The sequence below is a fragment of the Acartia tonsa genome, chromosome 4 (assembly GCF_053477335.1).
Source record: "Acartia tonsa isolate MP-2025a chromosome 4, ASM5347733v1, whole genome shotgun sequence".
In the NCBI taxonomy this organism is placed as follows: Eukaryota; Metazoa; Arthropoda; class Copepoda; order Calanoida; family Acartiidae; genus Acartia; species Acartia tonsa.
The window spans coordinates 17,750,160-17,769,856 of record NC_137263.1 but is presented as its reverse complement, the minus strand read 5'-3'; the positions used below and the strand labels follow the sequence as shown (position 1 = coordinate 17,769,856).

The window sequence follows — 19,697 nt, the reverse complement described above, 5'->3', positions numbered from 1 at the left end:
AAGCTTATTATGTCATTTATAGTAAATTAATTGATTCAGATTCATTACCAGCCGAAAATTGATCTTTAAATATCATTTTCATTTCACAAAAAAAATTTTGTGATCGTTGTATCGATATTCCTCCATATCATGTCACGACAAAATTATAATGAAAATTAGTCGCTTTTACACAAAGTAAAGTTTTTCCCCTAATCTTGCCCCAGTATGGAAACTACCCTGCGGTGCCTTAGCATTGAAATGCATAGCCAAACCTAACATGACCAAAAGAAATATATAAATAAACAAACCAAAAACTCCCCTTCCCTTCATAAGTACATACATTCTCATTATACCGATTTTTTTCAGTATATGCACTTTCAATATATCTGCCGATACTATAAAAGGGAGTAAACTGTAACATAACCGTGCCAAACTTTCCTCTACCAAAGCTGAGTCTTGAAGAAGAAACAAGATTAGAAAATACTATAAAGGTTAGTATTTTAATATTGCTGGTACCCAGAAAAAATAGAAAATTTTGCCACATTCTTGAGAAAACAGTAAAAGTGTCTAAATATGACGTCAGAAAAAATTAACAACTATCCAATGAGAGCCGCTATATATTTTACCATTGTGAATACTGGCTTCTCATTGGTTAATTGTTAATTTTTTCTGACGTCATAGTCAGACACTTTTACTGTGGCCCATTCTTGAATGTGGCTCATGGAAGGGACAACTGAAGATATTGGTATTGGCGCAATTATTAAAGGAAAATCACAATTGATTATGAAAGATATTTCTCCATAGCCTTGTGCATTAAAATTTCAGTTTTTGTAGCTGGTAAAAATGCGGGAGGAATTATTTAAACCACAATTGTTCTCTCCCTCCCCGATTGTATTATCAGTAATTTAACATGATTAATTAAGCTAAATTAAATAATTGGAAAGTATGATTTTCCCTAAAAAAACAACAAACAATGTATTAAAATACCTATACAAAACCTCTTAATGTATCTCAGGAACGTAAGCTTGAAATTGGGCTGTCCAAAGAAGGAATTGATTCTAGAAGAACAGAGTAAGTAGAATTTAATATTTTGTTTATATCAATCGTGAATAGGTGATTGTAAATTGATTAATGTACCAAGTTTTACAACAAATGGCAAGCTTTTTTCGTATTTACTTTTATATTGTTCAAAACTATGATTGCCTAGCAAAACTTTTTTACTATGAACAAATTTGGGAACCCAGCGATCATAGAATCCACCTTGCCCTACCTCCACCTATATTTTTTGTAGTTAATTGAACATAAAGGTTTTTTTATTTTATACCCTTCGGAGCCCTAACCCTAAGAGCTACCCTTTACCCAATATAACCTAACCTAACCTGACCTAAAGTAAAACACCATCATACAAACTTCCCATCCTCCCCATTTTCATTTTATTTCAAGAATGTTGGAGCTCTTTTATCGAACCAAAAAAAAATCAAGTATATTTTAATTCAATACTTAGTTTCAAGTAACTTATTAAGAGTCCACAAGCTTATTATTAATGTTAAATTGTTTTGAGGGGTGGAAGTACCCGCGCATCTCCCCGACCTATATCATCCCATAGTGGAAGGGCCTCAAGTCCAAGGCCAAACTCTCCACCCAGGTAAATGATATAGACATATTAAAGAGGTTGTCCAAAGTCCCAATCCATCTGTCTACTTGTCTGCATGTTTGTTCATAAAGTAATATATAAATCTATTGTCTGTTCGTTCGTTTACTTACAACTAGGTAAATACAAGGTTTTCGGTAAGTTTTTAACTATTTTTGGAGCAAGCATGTCAAACCTTTAAAAAAGAGACATGGTACTTGGAACAATTTTACGTTAATTTTAAATAATTTTAGAACATGATACTGGGAAGGGAGTTAAATAATTACCCCATACATCATAAACACCTTACATAAAACCTTTGACTATTTTCTCTGCTTTTGTGGGATCTATCATCAATTTGAAGTATGCCACTTTTGTAACCTTGTTTGTAAAACCTAAAAAGTCAGCTGATTATTTGTTAAGGAATTTGAGAAGCATTGAAGATGATGATCTTGACTCTGAATTAAGTGAAGAAACTTTGGTTGAACAACAGAGTAGGTCAGAATTTATTTCAATACTGCCAGCCTATAGAGTTTTGTTTCAGTTGCATCAAAAAGCCTAAATAGTTATTTATCGCATTATATTATAGTCAGCTCTCCACAGATATTTATATAAAAAATACGATGAAAGCCATTAAATGATTAAAATAAAAGTCAGTTTTGCTATCATAACTGGTGTTAATTTAATTATTTGTATTTAGTATTCGTGGAAAACTTTTTCGAATTAATTTAGTTGTTGATATAAGCTGCAGTTTTACACTTTATTCTTTTGTAGGTATGAGCTTTTGGGTAGCCGTAGCTACATGTATATCGACATCTCTACGGCACTTCTTATACCACAAACAGAAATCAGCACTCAAAAACAGATACAGCAGCAGATTATTCTACTAAAGGTAATTAGATTAAGGTTGAAACGTTTGGACACTCAATTCAATGAACCAACCAATCAAAATTTAAAAAAGTTGTTGATCCAACGTATAAGAAAATATAACTTAAAAACTTTGGGGACTAGTGTAATAAACAGCTCAATGTCTCCTCCCTCATTAGATTTTAGTTTAATTTTGGTTAAAGGGGGGGGGGGAGGGGGAGGATTAAAAATGTACTTCTCCAACTGGCATCAAAACCGAAATCTGATATCGGCTGGATTTGAACTGGTTCTCAGCAAAACTGGAAAATCATGTATAGCATCGAATTACAGACAATTTTCTACGAATAATAAAATAAAATTCATCAAACTGTTTTTTAACCTTATACTTTTTTAGTTTTAATATCCGCAGAAAGATGTCTATAATACGTTGCGACAAATAACTATTTCTGTATAATTATGGAAACTTTTTCAAATAAATTTAATATTTTCTGTGCCAAGTTGTATTATTGTGTGAGGTGTGCGAGAATGCAACATTTATTTTGAAATGCCTTTAAATCCATTAAGATTTACGTTATCTAAACACACATAAATACCTCTTAACTTCTTTAGTTGGGGCAGTGAAACTAGGTCTCCCTTCTTAATTTAAAATTCCTTTAAATATCAAAAGCGCTAGGGGGACAAAGTGACTCAAAAATCATTCATGTGACGTCATGAAAATGAGGGATTATCCATCCCTTTTTAGGGGTTTTCATTCCCACTTCTCCTCTCATCTTCCTCATTTTTATGACGTCACATGTCATCATTTTATGGTCCATTGTCTAATCCCTTAAGATCATTGGTGCCTTCTACTCAACTCAAAAGCATATGCCCTATATTTTTGCTTAACGGATTTTAAAAACCTTAAAGTGTGATTTTAAGAGAATGAAAAAACCATAATCAATTTATAACATTCGAAAAAAGAAGAACTTATTTTAAATTTTAGAGAGAGGGGACCTAATTTCAACTGCCCTACTGTTGTTATGATGCAAAATAGATGTGCACACAAACATTTCCTATCCAACCTTCCAGCAAGCAATAGACATAGTATATTTAGATGGTACATCTAACCCCACTTTCCGTTAAACTTAAAAACGGATTTTCAGGGGACAAAAACCTTATATTTTTTTATTGTTTCGAGATTAAGGCTAAGAAATTTTCGGCGATATAATTTTTAGAAAGATAACTTTATTCAACTTTTCATAACTAACTTATTTTATGTCTTTTCATATGCTTCACATTAAACCAGGGAAGAGATTTTAACACGTATTAAAGGCTTTTTCCTAATTTGTGCGATATTTTATTGGTTTCTCATAATTCGAACGTATAAAAATTATAAAATGTTTTAACCAATGACATGTCTGGAATGTACCTTAACTTTTACCCTATTGGCTGATTTAAAGAGAATGCCTCTAGAGTATCTCTATTCAGCAAGCTTTCCTATCTTTTATTATCTACAACATTCATACCTAATATTCTTAATTTACCAGGGAGGGAGGGGACAATGGAGTGTAAATGATATTATGGTCCCAAGTTTATAGACTCCTTTTGTACTACATTAGCATGAAAACTTTTAGAGATTTTACTAGATCTTGATCAGATATATATTGATTTATCTCCAATTACCCATCCCTTAAGAATCCTGTATTATAATACACTTGCAAAAGTTAAATACTAACATCTAATTAGAAGACAAAATAGATATTTTAATGTTATATTAAGAGACATAAGAAAATTATGCAGAAAGTAAAACACTAATGCCATTCCTACGGTTAACGAATTCAAAAAATTCATTTAAATTAAAAATTAGTTAAATAAATTTTGCTTAAAATGGACGTATTTAAATTAAAAGACTTGAATAAAGGGGTGCATTGCTTATTACATATTGGCCCAGGAATTACCTTTCTAATAATCAAATTCAAAATGTCTAAAATTGATGTAGAGACATTCAAGTAATGTTTATAGAATTGCTTTCCAAACTGTTACAGAAATCATCATGCAAAGTTTTAAAAAGATAGGATGATTTCTTTCAACATTTATAAATTTATACTTACAGGATGTTGTGCGAAGATTGAAAAAGTATTTCAACACAAAGTTTGATAAAGCTTTCCAGGAGAAGGAAGAAATTCTGGAAAAAATTGGACATATCAATGAAAGACTTAAGGCTGTCATTTCTGAACTCAGGTAATATTCATTCCAGTATGGCTTCGAAACCGATTAATATCTGCTGAATTAGATGCTGGTTCTTAGCCATATTGAAAAGCCATGTATAGCATCGTATTACAGAAATTTTGGACGGTAATTAAAATAAAAATGGTAAAATTAATACCACTTTTACCAGCCAAGGTCTTTTGACCCAAGGGGCTAATAAAACTGGTTTTAAAAATTTTAATTTTAATATCCTCGGAAGGATGTCTATAACACGATGAGATAATAGTATCATTATCAGATTCATAACAAAAGGCTGCTTTCTAAAATCTTGTGTAAAAAATTGTGTGACAAGAGGGTTATAGATGGATATAGGATATATAAAGAAAACTGACAGGTGAAAAACTGTCGTCAATATATGTTGCTAATATGGACATAACTTAATGGTCAGTTCATTCATCCAGTAGAAGGGGATTGTTATTTTAACCCGCTGCGTGTTTCATGTTATTAGAGAACATGAATATCTGTGTAACATCCAAGTAATAATATATCCATTGGAATAATTCTTAATAATTTAGAATGGACGACGACGTACCTGAATTTAAATGGAAGCAGGAGGAGAGACCTGAGACAGGGCTGCCCCAGGAGGTGGGCACTGAGGACCCCACCAGGACGGAGGGGGGCAGTGGCAGAAATTCTGTTGGCGGTGAGTTTGGTTAACTTTCACAAATGGATATAGAATATACGTGGATATTATAACAGGAGAAAAAATGTCGTAAGTTGTTAGCGTGGATATCATTAGTCAGTTCATTCATCCAGTAGGAGGAGAGAGAATGGGGTAAAGGGGGTGGATAGGGGTAAAGTTATTTTAGCCAGCTACAAGTTTCACTTTATTATTGTTCATGTAAATCCATTCCTACACAAAAATATTTAACAATTATATGATATTGTTTTCTTAATCACTTACGGTAAATATTGTAATGTTTTTTATGCCTTTATGAATAAAAGGCATACAGTTTTCACTTCTTCCAATAATCGTCATTTTTCGTCATCTAAAATGATAGTCTCAAAAAGTTTGTATTCCGTCCATCCGTTCTTCAATAACCATTTTTTGACTCTGTGAATAACACATTATTTAGGAATAGACACAACTTACTAAATTTAGCATTCTTTTGGTATGCTTACGTTATTTAAATGGTTTCTCTTAGCTTCAAGATAGTTATTTATCGCAATGTATTGTAGGCAGTTTTTCCGCGTATTTAAAAATGAAAAGATTAAAACCAGTTTTGTTAGCTAGAGGTCCGAAGGCCTGGGCTAAGAAAACTGGTATTATTTGTATCATTTTTAATTTAATATTCGTAGAAAATTATCTGTAATACAATGCTATACATGATTTTCAGTGTGGCTGAGAGCCGGTTCTATTCCACTAGATAATAATCGGTTTTAAAGCCAGACTGGAAAAAATATTCTTTGATAGAAAATGAACTTTTCTACTAAAAATATTTTGAAGCTATAAAAATTAATTGTTTCACAGGTAAGGATGTCCAGAAGAAGAGACAAGGACTGTCCAACCTGGATGTTGGGAAGGAGGACAGCTCAACCTTACCTGTGCCACAGTTCATGAAGAACAAGGACGCGCAGACATTTAACGACGAGGAGGTCGCAGCTGCCGAGTCACATCAGGCGGAGATACAGAGGCAAGTGGTTTTTAAAAATGGATATAATATATGTGGATGATATATTGACAGGAGAAAATTTGTCGTCAATTTAGGTTTCTGATATGGAACTCATTTATTGATTTGTTCATTCATCCAGTTTTAGGGAGTGGATGGAGTAAAGGAGATGGATAGTAAATTTAGCCAGCTACAAGTATCACATTATTAGAGAACATGAAAATTTGGTGCAACATCCAAATATATATTTATCGATTGGTTTTGAACTTTAAATTGAAGGGTTATGGACTTAAATCGCCCAGATAACTTATATAAAACTTTGCAATTTTAAGTAACTCAAAGGAAAAAATAGTTTCTTTGCTTATAGACGGATTTATGTTATTTTTATGTCTTCTTTTACCTTTTGAGATTATCCTTCCTTTTTAAGAAGAATCAAATTTTCCAGTATGGCTTCGAAACCGATTAATATCCGCTGGATTAGAACAGATTTTATATTTCTTGATACAACTATTATTTTCTGTATAGGTTAGGTGAGAAAAGTTTGTTACGAAGACGAGCCCTGGAAGGTGAGAAAGGAGAACTCTATAGTTCAATAGCGACACTATGCCAACAACTGGATGCGAAAATTGAAAAACTTTTCTGGTTAAGGTATGGTAATTTTTTTTGTATTTTTTATAAAACTAAACTTAAACTTCGCTCCTAATAGCTTTTAGGGACTCAAACAAATGAAAGTTTTAGAGGATCTAAATTTCTATAGGGGATTAAGCAAGGATCTAAAGGTATACGACAATGGCCAATAAATTGATTTACATCCGCAATGATTAAAATTACAAAATGGTTTTAATGTTTTGGACACTCAAGCAACCAAAATTCAACAAAAGTCCCCAAAGTTGTTAAGCCAACGAATAAGAAATTGTTATTATGAACCTTTGGGGACTAGTGTAATGAACAGCCCAATGTCCCCTCCCTCCCTGGGAATAAGTCCTGCTGTGCTCTCCTTGACCCCACTTAACCTAACTTTACATAAGGAGCATATGGCTTTTAAAGACAAAAATATTTATCTTAGTAATAAGGTGAATATAAGATATACGTGGATATATTGACAATTTGTCGTCAATTTAGCTTACTAATAAGTTACGAGCATCAGCACATGAAAATCTGGTGCAATATCCAAGTATAATAAATCGATTTTATTGACTTTAAAAAATTATTAAAATTAACTTTCATTCATAATGTCTAATTGGTAGGCGCTTTGATAAAAAGATTATTTTGAAAATTAAGTTAGGCTTCACAACGCTGACAGACGAAACCTAACTATGTATATAATTTGCTGGTTTCAGTATAAAATTGTGTAAAGAGTTTTTAAAAAGTTTAAACCAATTAAATTGTCTTAACCAATAATAAAGGGGGAAAGTAGAATTTCCTTTTCTAAATTCAAGAAATATGAAAATACTTTTAAATTATTTAGCACAGAATATTACAAATGCTAAAGTTTTAAACTTTCAGCCATTAATCAAGTCAGCAAGGACAATCATGTCATAAGTAGCACAGCAAAGGAAAGATTAAAAGTATGTAAATATAATATTTTTTGAAATACTAATAGCTGTTCCTCTTTTGAGTCTTAGAGAGAGAGGGATCAGAAAAATAGCATAGAATTTTTAATAGACTAGAACCAGCCTTGACATTATTTAAGCTTCACTCTTATTGAAACCTCAATCGGTTCAGTGGTGAGATAGAATGAGAACAGGTTGATTGTAATCCTAAACAGTATTACTGTGGACCTTATGAACGAACGAATGGACATTAATTCTAGAGAATTTGTGCAATTAACAGTTTTTTATAGCATCGTATTATAGACAGCGTACCTTGGATATCAGTTTTATTTATCCCGAATGGCCGAAGTCCCGAACTGACAAAACTGGTATTAATTTTATGAGTTATATTTTGATATTCTTGAAAAATTGTCTGTAATACGATGCTATACATGGCTTTTCAGTATGACAGAGAACCGGTTTTAATCCAGCGGATATTAATCGGTTTCAAAGCCAAACTGGAAAAAATGTTGACTAATTGCACTTTTACTTGTAAATGTTCAGTGCATCCCCCTTCTATTATAATTGATTTTTCTTATACTCATGCATATTCAAAATTTATTCAATATAAGTAGGTATTTAGGTTCCAGGACAAACACAGGAGTGTTAAAATATTAGGTTAATTAAGTATTTCTATACAGCTTAGGTTAGGTAAAGATATGAATATAGATGTTATGAATTTTAAAAAAAACTATTAGATGGTCTAAAATAGGTTAGGCTAGGTTAAGTGTCCACCTCCGACGTTTGTCACTTCTACGTTTGTCCTAGGACCTTTATTTAATATTTATTGATGATGTCCCTTCTGAAAATAGTCATAAACCTACCCATAAATAATGAAAACTAAATGCTTGCTGTTTTGTACAGCTGTTTAAAGATCTTAAACACAAGGGTGTAGACCATAACATGTAAACAACTCTATATTCATATTCAATAATCATAATAACTGATTTGCTAAAACTAATTATTTTGATTATGAAATCTTTTTTGAATGTACAAAGTTTAATTTTAATATTTAAATATTCCTAATACACTTTACTTCTTTTTGATCAGGAATCTAAAGGGATAAGACAATGATGCAACACAAAATACCCCTTCTGTAAATACAATTAGTGGTTGAAACGTGTAAAGACTCAACTTAATAAGCCAACCAATTAAGATTCAATAAAAGTCCCCAAGGTTGTTAAGCCAACGAATAAGAAAACGATATTATAAGACTTAGGGGACTTTTTTAATAAAAAGACCCACGGCCCCTCCCTTCCCTCTTTTTGATACTTTGTTGCGCTATTTATGGACAAAGCTGTTTACAAAGTTGAATGCATAATTTTACTTTGATGTAAATACTTTGATAAAAGAATCCCTTATTCGTCATTACACATATTTCCTTTTATTTTCCCCATGAAATGCATTTCGACAGAAAGTTTTGCAGCAAATGAATCTGAGATTTTACCTGGGGGAATTTGTAAGGAAATATTTTTTGTATAGAAATTGTTTTGCGAAGATCTAACATTCAACATTCTGATGTTAAAAAGTAGTTTGCATATAAACATGTGCAATTCATCGCAATGCAAAAAATAGAATCTTTCTTCAAGGTAATACAATTAATTGGTGGGTTGTCCGTAATACTACCATTAGAGCGTAATTCGACCAATATGGTCTTTCTTAAATAAGGATGTCTAATAGAGGGGGGGGATTAAAAAGTTGTATACCTCGCCTCCCAAAAATATTTTTGAAAATACATTAAATTACCCCACCCTCCAAAAAAAAACTTTAACATCCTTTGTAATGAATCTTGGATTTTTCCCAGATTATTGTCAAAAATTCACGGCCATAAATTTGTGATTCGCCTGTAATGAGCGGGAAATGAGAGAAGGGTTGAAAAACTAAGTGACATTTAAATCTTTCTGTGCTCTTACATTTTATTGTTGAAAGCGCGACGCCTTTTATTAAAATCCTTATCATAAAGTAACAGGATGTTTGTTTGTCTGTTTCTACAGAAGAGTCTTGCTAACCACTGAACGATATGATTCTGGTTTACAGTGTGGCTTCTCATAGGTCCTGGAAACATCTATGTACGTGTTTGGGTTGTTTTAGGTAATTTTCTAAACTCCCACGCCCTCCTCTAAGCGGGAGGCTTAATTCTGAGAGGCCTAAAACTGAGGTGCCCTAACCCTCCACCCTCATTTTAAACATATTACAAGATAACACTACAGTTCAGTTTTCATGTTTCAATATCTATATGAAATAGTAGAGCACGACGTGCGTGTCTGGTAGTTGAAATAATGGATATAGAATATACGTGGATATATTGCCAGTGGAAAATTTGACGTCATTTTAGCTTGCTAATATAAACCTCATTTATTGGTCCGTTTGTTCTAGATAAAGATGTTAGATATTTGATGTTAGAGAGGAGGGTGGGGGGGGGGTTGGTGAAGTCGACCCTCCAATTTTAATTATAGTTTTCGTATGAAAAACAAGAAAATGTTTGAGGGGTTATTTTTTTCCAAAGACGATTTATCTTGGTGGGGTGAAGGTACCCTTCACTTAAATAGTTATAAGCCTTTCATAGGCAGGATATATATTGAAATGATAGGCATATTTCAGGGAGTACGGGAGGGGACAATGGATCGAATATTCAATCTTTAGGAGTCTCAGACTTTGGGTACTGGCTTAAAGGGAATGTGCAAGAATTTAGCAGTTTCTGACTGAGTTTGGGTACTTGCGCAAGAAATGCCGCTAATCGCTGTGTTAGTTTTGAATATATATAGTTTTGCAGACAGAGAGTAGTTTAAATATAAATACACGGCCCCCCTCCCACATATTTCACTCCCTTCTCCCCCACCTCCTTTTTTAAAGTAGACGAGAAAGGGAAATGAAGAAGGGAGGTGGGGAAAATAAACAGGATAAAAAGGGGCAGGAAGGCGTGCCAGCCAGCTAGCAGTTACCCTACAGCCTGCCTGCCCCTTTTTTTCGTGTTCACATCACTTGCCCCCAAATCTCTTTTCTCTTTCCCTGTCATCTGGAGAGTTCCAGAGAGATTTTTCTAGTAATTAATTACAGAATTACAGTCTGTAATACTGGTAATCTAATTTTCAAATGATTGCTTTTTTTTCTTGGAACTTTTTTCTTAGTTTATGGTTTTCTAGATTTAATCAACAATCACTTTACAATTTCCACCAAATTGTCTGGATTATTCTGGATTTCATGGCCTTTCTTCAAAAACTCTTAAATTGAATTAATTGCCCATTGTCCCCTCCCTTACTCCCTGGGCATATTTACAAATAAAAAAATGACAAAATTGTAGAGTATCAAGTACACTAATAAAAAAATCTTTGATTATTTGTCCTAGCAATGAAAAATACACAACAATTCTAGAAGCCTTCCCTGTAAGGAGCTTCCCTGTAAAGGGAACCATGTCGGTCCAGCGGTTAGTTAAGCTACGTACAAAATAACAGAAAGACTTTCTGTTATATAAAGAAAAGATTTTGATTAAAATTTGAAAAGTATGTCCATCCCTAAAGTGTATTTATTACATGCTTTCACTATCCCACTCAGATAACTTTTGACACACTTCCTCAACATGTCAGATAACTTACTATTTTTAATTATAACATACTAATATATTATGTATCAATCATTACTTGGTAACTTTAATTTTTAAGTAGCTTGAAATCTATCTATTTATCTATCTATCTATCTATCTATCTATCTATCTATCTATCTATCTATCTATCTATCTATCTATCTATCTATCTATCTATCTATCTATCTAACTATCTATCTATCTATCTATCTATCTATCTATCTATCTATCTATCTATCTATCTATCTATCTATCTATCTATCTATCTATCTATCTATCTATCTATCTATCTATCTATCTATCTATCTATCTATCTATCTATCTATCTATCTATCTATCTATCTATCTATCTATCTATCTATCTATCTATCTATCTATCTATCTATCTATCTATCTATCTATCTATCTATCTATCTATCTATCTATATATCTATCTATCTATCTATCTATCTATCTATCTATCTATCTATCTATCTATCTATCTATCTATCTATCTATCTATCTATCTATCTATCTATCTATCTATCTATCTATCTATCTATCTATCTATCTATCTATCTATCTATCTATCTATCTATCTATCTATCTATCTATCTATCTATCTATCTATCTATCTATCTATCTATCTATCTATCTATCTATCTATCTATCTATCTATCTATCTATCTATCTATCTATCTATCTATCTATCTATCTATCTATCTATCTATCTATCTATCTATCTATCTATCTATCTATCTATCTATCTATCTATCTATCTATCTATCTATCTATCTATCTATCTATCTATCTATCTATCTATCTATCTATCTATCTATCTATCTATCTATCTATCTATCTATCTATCTATCTATCTATCTATCTATCTATCTATCTATCTATCTATCTATCTATCTATCTATCTATCTATCTATCTATCTATCTATCTATCTATCTATCTATCTATCTATCTATCTATCTATCTATCTATCTATCTATCTATCTATCTATCTATCTATCTATCTATCTATCTATCTATCTATCTATCTATCTATCTATCTATCTATCTATCTATCTATCTATCTATCTATCTATCTATCTATCTATCTATCTATCTATCTATCTATCTATCTATCTATCTATCTATCTATCTATCTATCTATCTATCTATCTATCTATCTATCTATCTATCTATCTATCTATCTATCTATCTATCTGTCTATATATCTATCTATCTATGTACCCCAGGATCAGTGTGGAGAAGTGTATCCTGTGTGAGGAGCTGAAGATCCTAGGGTTCAACAAGGAGTTGACCACCAGGGACAAGATGTGTAGGGAGGAGGAGAGCTTGTCAACCAAAGTAGCGCAGCTAGAATCCATGTACAGAGAATCTAAGGTATTTGACATTGTGACAGTTGAAAAAATTCTAAGAATTGTGTAGGTACCGTTTCTCAAAAGAGGTTAAACTTGAATTTTGAAAGTTGGAGTGTTGAAAAAAATACTTTTTATTTAATGAAATAGTTGTTTATCTAAAAAATAATTAATAATATAAGATTAATAATCGATACTTTGATATATATATATTGCAGGTCAGCTTTTTGTCTTGAAAATCCTACCAAGTTTCAAGTCGAAACTTGAATTCCATGACCTTAAAACCCTAATACAGCCATATTAAAAACTAAATATTATTTCTTTATTTGCCAATTGTAATATGAAATGTTTTAAGGTGTTTGTTTTATATTCTATAATATAAACTGGTAAGGTTTTTTTTTCTGAAGCTTAAAATTTCGATTACTTCTAAACCGACTGAGTTTCACAATTTAAGGGAGCTTCAAAAGGTCCTAGTGTGGTTTTAGGCTATTTCATTTTTAGATGTTAGTTTTTAGGTTTAGTCTATTTTTTTTTGCTTTTTTATCCATACACCTTTGAAGCAGAGCCACTAGATCATAGGGGCGATGCTTAAAATCTAGGTGGTCTTAATCTTTTTTTGTGATTATTATGATATTGAGATAATTAGTTGTATTATTGTCTGTGAGACTAACTAGGAGACTAAGATGTGAGGAGATATTATAATTCTAGTTTAGTTTCCAAAGTGCTGCACCAAAGTTTTCCCTTATTAATTCTTTCCTTTTTCATCCTTCCTTGATGCACTAAAGCGAGAGCGTCTACTTTTTTGCTGAAGAAAATTATGTCTATTTATACTGGCTGTACTAGAAAAATACTTTTTTCCAGTTTGTGAGACATTGAGAAGAAATAAAACAAGGATGACAACATCCATAAAACCAAAGCACTGAAACGGTAGGACAAACGGACATTAACACTTGTATAGTGTCAGAACTGAAAAATCAGAATATAAAAGTATAAGAGTTGAAGAAAATTTGTAATTAAATTTGTTGAAAATCTGCTTGATACAGAATAACGTTTATGGACATACTTACATTTTTAGGACTTGATTATAGAGTTGCTTTGCTTATAATATTGTACTTTGTTGTCCTAGGAATCAGTATTCAAAAAATCAGATCAATCGGATAATTTTATCTAATACAAATTTAATTGTTAAAAAAGTTGAAAATCAACATGTTTAAAATGGACGTACGGACATTCTAGTAACGATTATGGAGTTGCTACGCTTTCTAAATCGTACCTAACTACTACAGGAATCACCCTGCAAAGTTTGAAATCGATAGGACAATTCTAACATGCCTAAATTAACTAAAAAAGCTATCCGTTACAACTGTCCGAACGGACGGACCGACCCTAATTATAGAAAAGCTTCGCTTTTTATAATTATAGAAAAGCTTCGCTTTTAAAAATTTGATATAAAAAGAGAACAATCTCTGGATGGGGTTGGGGAGAAATCTCCTTTAACCCCCCCCCCTCCCCTCTCTTTATATACACAAGATATGAAATATACTAAAATACTATAGACAGAAAGCGAGAGGTATTTTTTTTCCAGTATGACTCGAAACCGATTAATATCCGTTGGATTAAAACCCGTTCTCCGCCATACTAAAAAATCATGTATAGTATCGTATTACAAACATTTTTCCACAAATATGAAAATAAAAATCATAAATTGATTACCAGCTTTGATAGTCCGGGCCTTCGGCAACTCGGGACTAACAATCTGATTTAAATCTTAAATCGGAAAGGTGCCTATAATACGATACAATGAATAGCTAGTTTTATTTGTCGCCTATTTGTAGTTGATGTCTACTACATGAAAGCCTGAACCCAGACATAGCCCGTCTCTCCAAAATCCATAGGGGAAACTTTTACCAAATCTTGCCAAACATAATTGTTATAATTTGCTGTTCGACTTTTACAATTTTCAAGTCTTGCAACATGATTTACATTCTAAACTTCATTTTATACATATTCGGAAACATTTAACTATTTTCTAATCTAGAAATTCCTCAAATTTAAAGAAATGAATATTTTTCGAAATTTTTTTGTAATTTTTGATTTGCCTCAAGCCTTTTATGATTTGTTGCACCTTACCACACCTTAATTTCTTATTAAGAATAAAAAGAAACAAAAAATATTTTTTTGTGGATAACTTTTTTTGATTATCCTATGTGCCCCCTATAAAAGTAGAACTTTCCTACATTAGAACTGTAATAAAGTTCCCAGAAAATTTTGAACTAACTGGTGCAGCGGTTTCGAGATCGTAATGTACCTACAAACATCTAACAACTTTACAGTTTTGTTTGTGCTTGAACATTATTTGAAAAAAAACTATTTTACATTTTATGAATTGAGGCTCTGATACTCATTTGATCATTAGGGACATAGAGTACAATTATAAATAAATCTTTTCTTCTACACTCCTTCCTTCACACAAATATTTACAACCATCACCTGAGTGTCGCTCATTAAGATTCGGAAGGAAGATTAATTTATATTTAAAAATTAGAACTAGCGGCTATGCTCCTAGAGGCACCTAGCCTTTGAGGTAGGGTGTGGAGGGGAAAGTCGACCACCCCCCCTTTCAATTGTAATTTTAAAAAGAAAAAGTTTCGGCACCCTTGCAGGAAGTTAAGTTCGGTAAGTCATACAGTGGTGCCGTCTAGCTGCAATTCAAAATATTTTTTCGTGTTTCTCTTGGGAGTAAGGTGGTACCCTCTTCCAAAATAATTATAATTCTTCCCAGGACATGTACTACAATATAATAGAAATCCTGAACGGTTCAACGGTTAAGGCGATCATTCGGTACAGATTGACACACACATACACATATCCTGTTACTTTACATAAGAATTAATTTTCAGGAAAATATGGAGAAAGGAGAGGAGTTGTTGGCCGTGATGGAGCAGGAGTACAAGAGCATGGAGGACCAGGACAAGGCCATGGACAAAAACTTCAAGAAAGAGTTTCCCGGACTTGGATTTCATCAGCTTGATTCCTTGTATAAGCTTTTTAAAAAGAGGCCAAAGGTAATTAAATCTAACTGTCTGTAAAATAACAAGCACTACTATATCCATAAAATAAAAAGGGAGTAAAAGCGGCATTAGAGTAACGTCGACAAGGTGTCAGGTTCGAGTCATACTAAAGACGTTAATTAATGCTACTTTTTAGGTAGGTTATTTCAATATAAGACTAGGGGCCAATGCCTTGGCACAGAGACAGGCACAATTAAATACCATTTGCAGTTAATTGAAGGCTTGGTTTTCTGTTTGTTGTTACATTACCTTATACCCCGAGTATTTGGACAGAATAGTAGACAAGATGTTAAAGATATGGGATTGATGGGCAATGGGAAGAATGAAGTCGAGAGCAAAGTGAAAATGTCAATGTGAGTGGATCAGATAGACAGGCAGACACTGATAGAATGCAGAGTACCATTGCTGAGAAAAATCATCTACTACTACAATTCTGTAATTTTTTTCCAGTATAGCTTCGAATCTGATTAAAATCCGCTAGATTAGAACTGGTCCGCAGTCATACTTGAAAATCTTATATATAGCATTATATTACAGACAATTTTCCACAAAAAAAAAATTAATCTTAAGATTAAAACCAGTTTTGTCAGTCCGGATCTTTGGCTTCTTGGGGCTAACTATATGCTGCTTTTAATCTTATATTTTTTATTCTAATATCCTCGGAAAGCTGTTTATACGATAAACTAATAAAGTTTCCGTCCGTAGCTACTCTATAAGTTTTAAAACAGGTTAGCCAATTGTAAATTCAGTCAGTAAGTCTTCCCAATGCACATGGGATATAAATTAACACACAGACACCCGCAATTTCTTTGCATCACCTTGTAGTTCATAAACTTTTTACAAACAAATAAGATAAGAATAGTTATTTATCGCATTGTTTTAGACAGCTTTCCGCGGATATTAAAAAAATATAAGATTAAAACCAATTTTGATTGCCTCGAGAGCCGAAGCTGATATTGATTTTATGATTTTAATTCAATATCTGTGGAAAATTGTCTGTAATTCAATGGCTGAGAACCGGTTCTAATCCAGAGGAAATAAATTGGTTACGAAGCCATACTGGAAAACACTGTTGAAGCTCTTTATAGTGCCTATAAAAAAATTACGTCAGACAATACAAATGACTAATAATAGGCCGATGCCTAGACTAAATTATCAATGGAAGACCATTATACATTTTATTTGACCAATGATAGACCAGCATGACGTTATTTTTTTGGCACTATTAAAGCTATTTAATCAGTATTAAATAGCTTTTTTTTATAATTTTAGGCTGTAGAAAGATTTGATAAGGTGGCAAGTATGGCAACTAAAGAAATGAAAAGAGGCGATTCAAAGGCCTCACTAAGGTTAGTGTTAGCCCATCCCCTCCCCCCCTGCCCCCCGTAATTCTCGCTGTTATTGGATATAATTGTCCTCGTTTATATGGCTCAAAGTTTTATAATAACATTTTCTTATTCATTGGCTCAATAATTTTGGGGACTTTTATTGAATTTTACATGGTTGGTTATTTAAAGGTTGTATCCAAACGTTTCAACTACTAATTGCAATCTACAGAAGGAGTAAGTCTGTGTATAATCATTGGGAATGTACATCAATTTATCGGGTTTTGTCTTATCCCTTTAGATTCCTGGTGATCCTTAGCTTTGCCAAAAAAAAATATTGCTACTTTATATAAAAAAAAAACAATAGAAAGTAAAAATTACACCAAAACAAGTTTTTAATTAAATATTTTCTTAGCAGTGGAGGCAAAGGAAAGAAGGATTCCAAGTCCAGCAAGGGTCGAACTGTTCAGTCAGCATTGGCCAGAATGAGTAATATGTTCATGGGAACATTGACGGTCAAGGGACCCAAAGCTTCCCATGCATTTGGTAGGTTTTTAGAATGGATATGTTAGTGGCAGCTGTCTACTTACTTTGGGCAAGTTCGTGCGACGGCAATGCGCTGCGGAAAGAACGGATCGGTAGATTGGCGGTCCTAATAGACAAAGCCGTGAATGTTTGTGGGTTGTCAAACTCTTTATTACTAACTAATATACATGAAAAGCACAATATTAATACACAAACATAATCTATGAATAGAAGTGATAAGAGGTGCATTGTCTGTTGATAAAGGGGCATTGAACACTAGTCTCCGTCCGGTGGGGCTGTAGGGCTTGCGTTGAAGGAGAAGGGGAAGGCTAATGGTCGGCAGTCTCTCATTACTACAGATATATTATATTTACTTGGATCTTGTACCAGATTTTTATGAAACACGCAGCGGACTAAAATAACGATACCCCGCATTCACCTCATTTACCCAATCCGCTGGATGAACGAACTGTTCAATAAACGAGTTCCACGTTAGTAACCTAAATTGGCGACAATTTTTCCCCTGTCGTATATATCCACGTATATTCACTTAGCATCAACTCTAGTTTTCTTTAAATCTCTCTTTTTATCTTATCCAGCATTTTATTCTTGGAGTTGGTTGTCAAAATTTTAAATTTGTACAACTTTAGTCATTTATATTTATAAAAATTTAAGAATCTGTTTTTGGGTAATCATCAAAGAAGTCTTTAACGTCTACTGAATTTTAAATTGTATAAATCGATATAATTTTACTTGGATGTTGCACCAGATATTCATGTACTCTGAAAAGTGATGCTAGCAGCTGGCTAAAATAACGATACCACACATCCAACCCCTTACCCAATCCCCTCCCATTCTACCAATGAATGAGGAAGCTAAATTGACGACAAATTTTCCCGTCAATTTATCCACATACAATGATACATCCTATATCCATCATTTTATGTCTTTTTAAGGAGTAACCCTGGATGATATGGACAAGATGGTGAACTGTCCTGAAAATGTTGATAAACAAACTTGGCAACAGGAAACAGATTCATTAAACTTTTAAGGATTGGGCTTCGGCGAAATTGCAATAGTTATTTATCGCACTGTATTATAGACAGCTTTCCGCGGATATTACAATGAAAATAATAAGATTAAACCAGTTTTTTTTAGCTACGAGGTGCCGAAGTCCCGGCTAAGAAAAGTAATTTAAAATTTATTATAAATATTTTAATGTTCGTGGAAAATTGTTTGTAATACGATACTATACCTGATTTTTCAGTATCGATGATAACCGGTTGTAATCCAGCGGATATCATTCGGTTTCGAAGCCATATCAGTACTTTTTGATATTCGTAACATAATTCATCATCTAATTTTCAATTTCCGATTGTCTAGATATTCATCTTTAAATACATGCCAAACAGTAATAATGCTTTTGGATTGGCTTGTATGGATGTAATTATCCTTGTTTTATTTATGAATAATCTGCTTTGAAGATGTGTAAATTAAGAAGAGAAAAGATACAATTAGAAGAAGATTTAAGATTATTAGGTAAGAGATTTAAAAATTACTATAACAATATTAATAAAATTATGCATGATTTCGTTAAACTGTAAAGCATACAGTTGCATAAGTCGAATATGAAAAAAAAACATGTTTTAGTAGCGAAGCTACTGTATAGTTCACTTTATCTTTCAGTCCGTACGTTAGTCTGTACTTCAGTCTATAATTTTTCTGTCGCTATTTAAACATAATATTTTTATTGCCAATCCAATATACAATTTACTTGGTCCGCCAGTCTGTTGGTCATGCTTCAAAAGACAAATTCTTAAATCTTTGAGCATCTGCTCTATAACTCAGTTTGTTCGTTTACCAGTTCATTTTTTCATTTCTAGTGGATGTTATCATCCTTGTTTTATTTTAGGAAAGGACC

General features: G+C 32.7%; 1 protein-coding gene across 1 annotated transcript; it reads left to right on the top strand.

The window, feature by feature from the left end:
* Positions 1 to 9: 9 nt before the first annotated feature.
* On the top strand, positions 10 to 18,827 carry LOC145315370 (cilia- and flagella-associated protein 43-like). Its single transcript, XM_080155353.1, has 15 exons — positions 10 to 21; positions 384 to 470; positions 995 to 1,050; positions 1,541 to 1,624; positions 2,033 to 2,107; positions 2,384 to 2,501; positions 4,569 to 4,696; positions 5,239 to 5,366; positions 6,195 to 6,357; positions 6,859 to 6,981; positions 12,733 to 12,880; positions 15,756 to 15,920; positions 17,199 to 17,275; positions 17,667 to 17,797; positions 18,733 to 18,827. Exons 1-15 carry the CDS (start codon positions 10 to 12, stop codon positions 18,825 to 18,827), a joined length of 1,590 nt encoding a protein of 529 aa, XP_080011479.1.
* Positions 18,828 to 19,697: the final 870 nt, after the last annotated feature.

Excerpts from the sequence above, each read along its gene's own strand:
- LOC145315370 (XM_080155353.1), top strand. Across the intron at positions 4,697-5,238 it reads GCTGTCATTTCTGAACTCAG|AATGGACGACGACGTACCTG; the intron begins GTAATATTCATT and ends TTAATAATTTAG. Across the intron at positions 17,276-17,666 it reads GATTCAAAGGCCTCACTAAG|CAGTGGAGGCAAAGGAAAGA; the intron begins GTTAGTGTTAGC and ends ATATTTTCTTAG.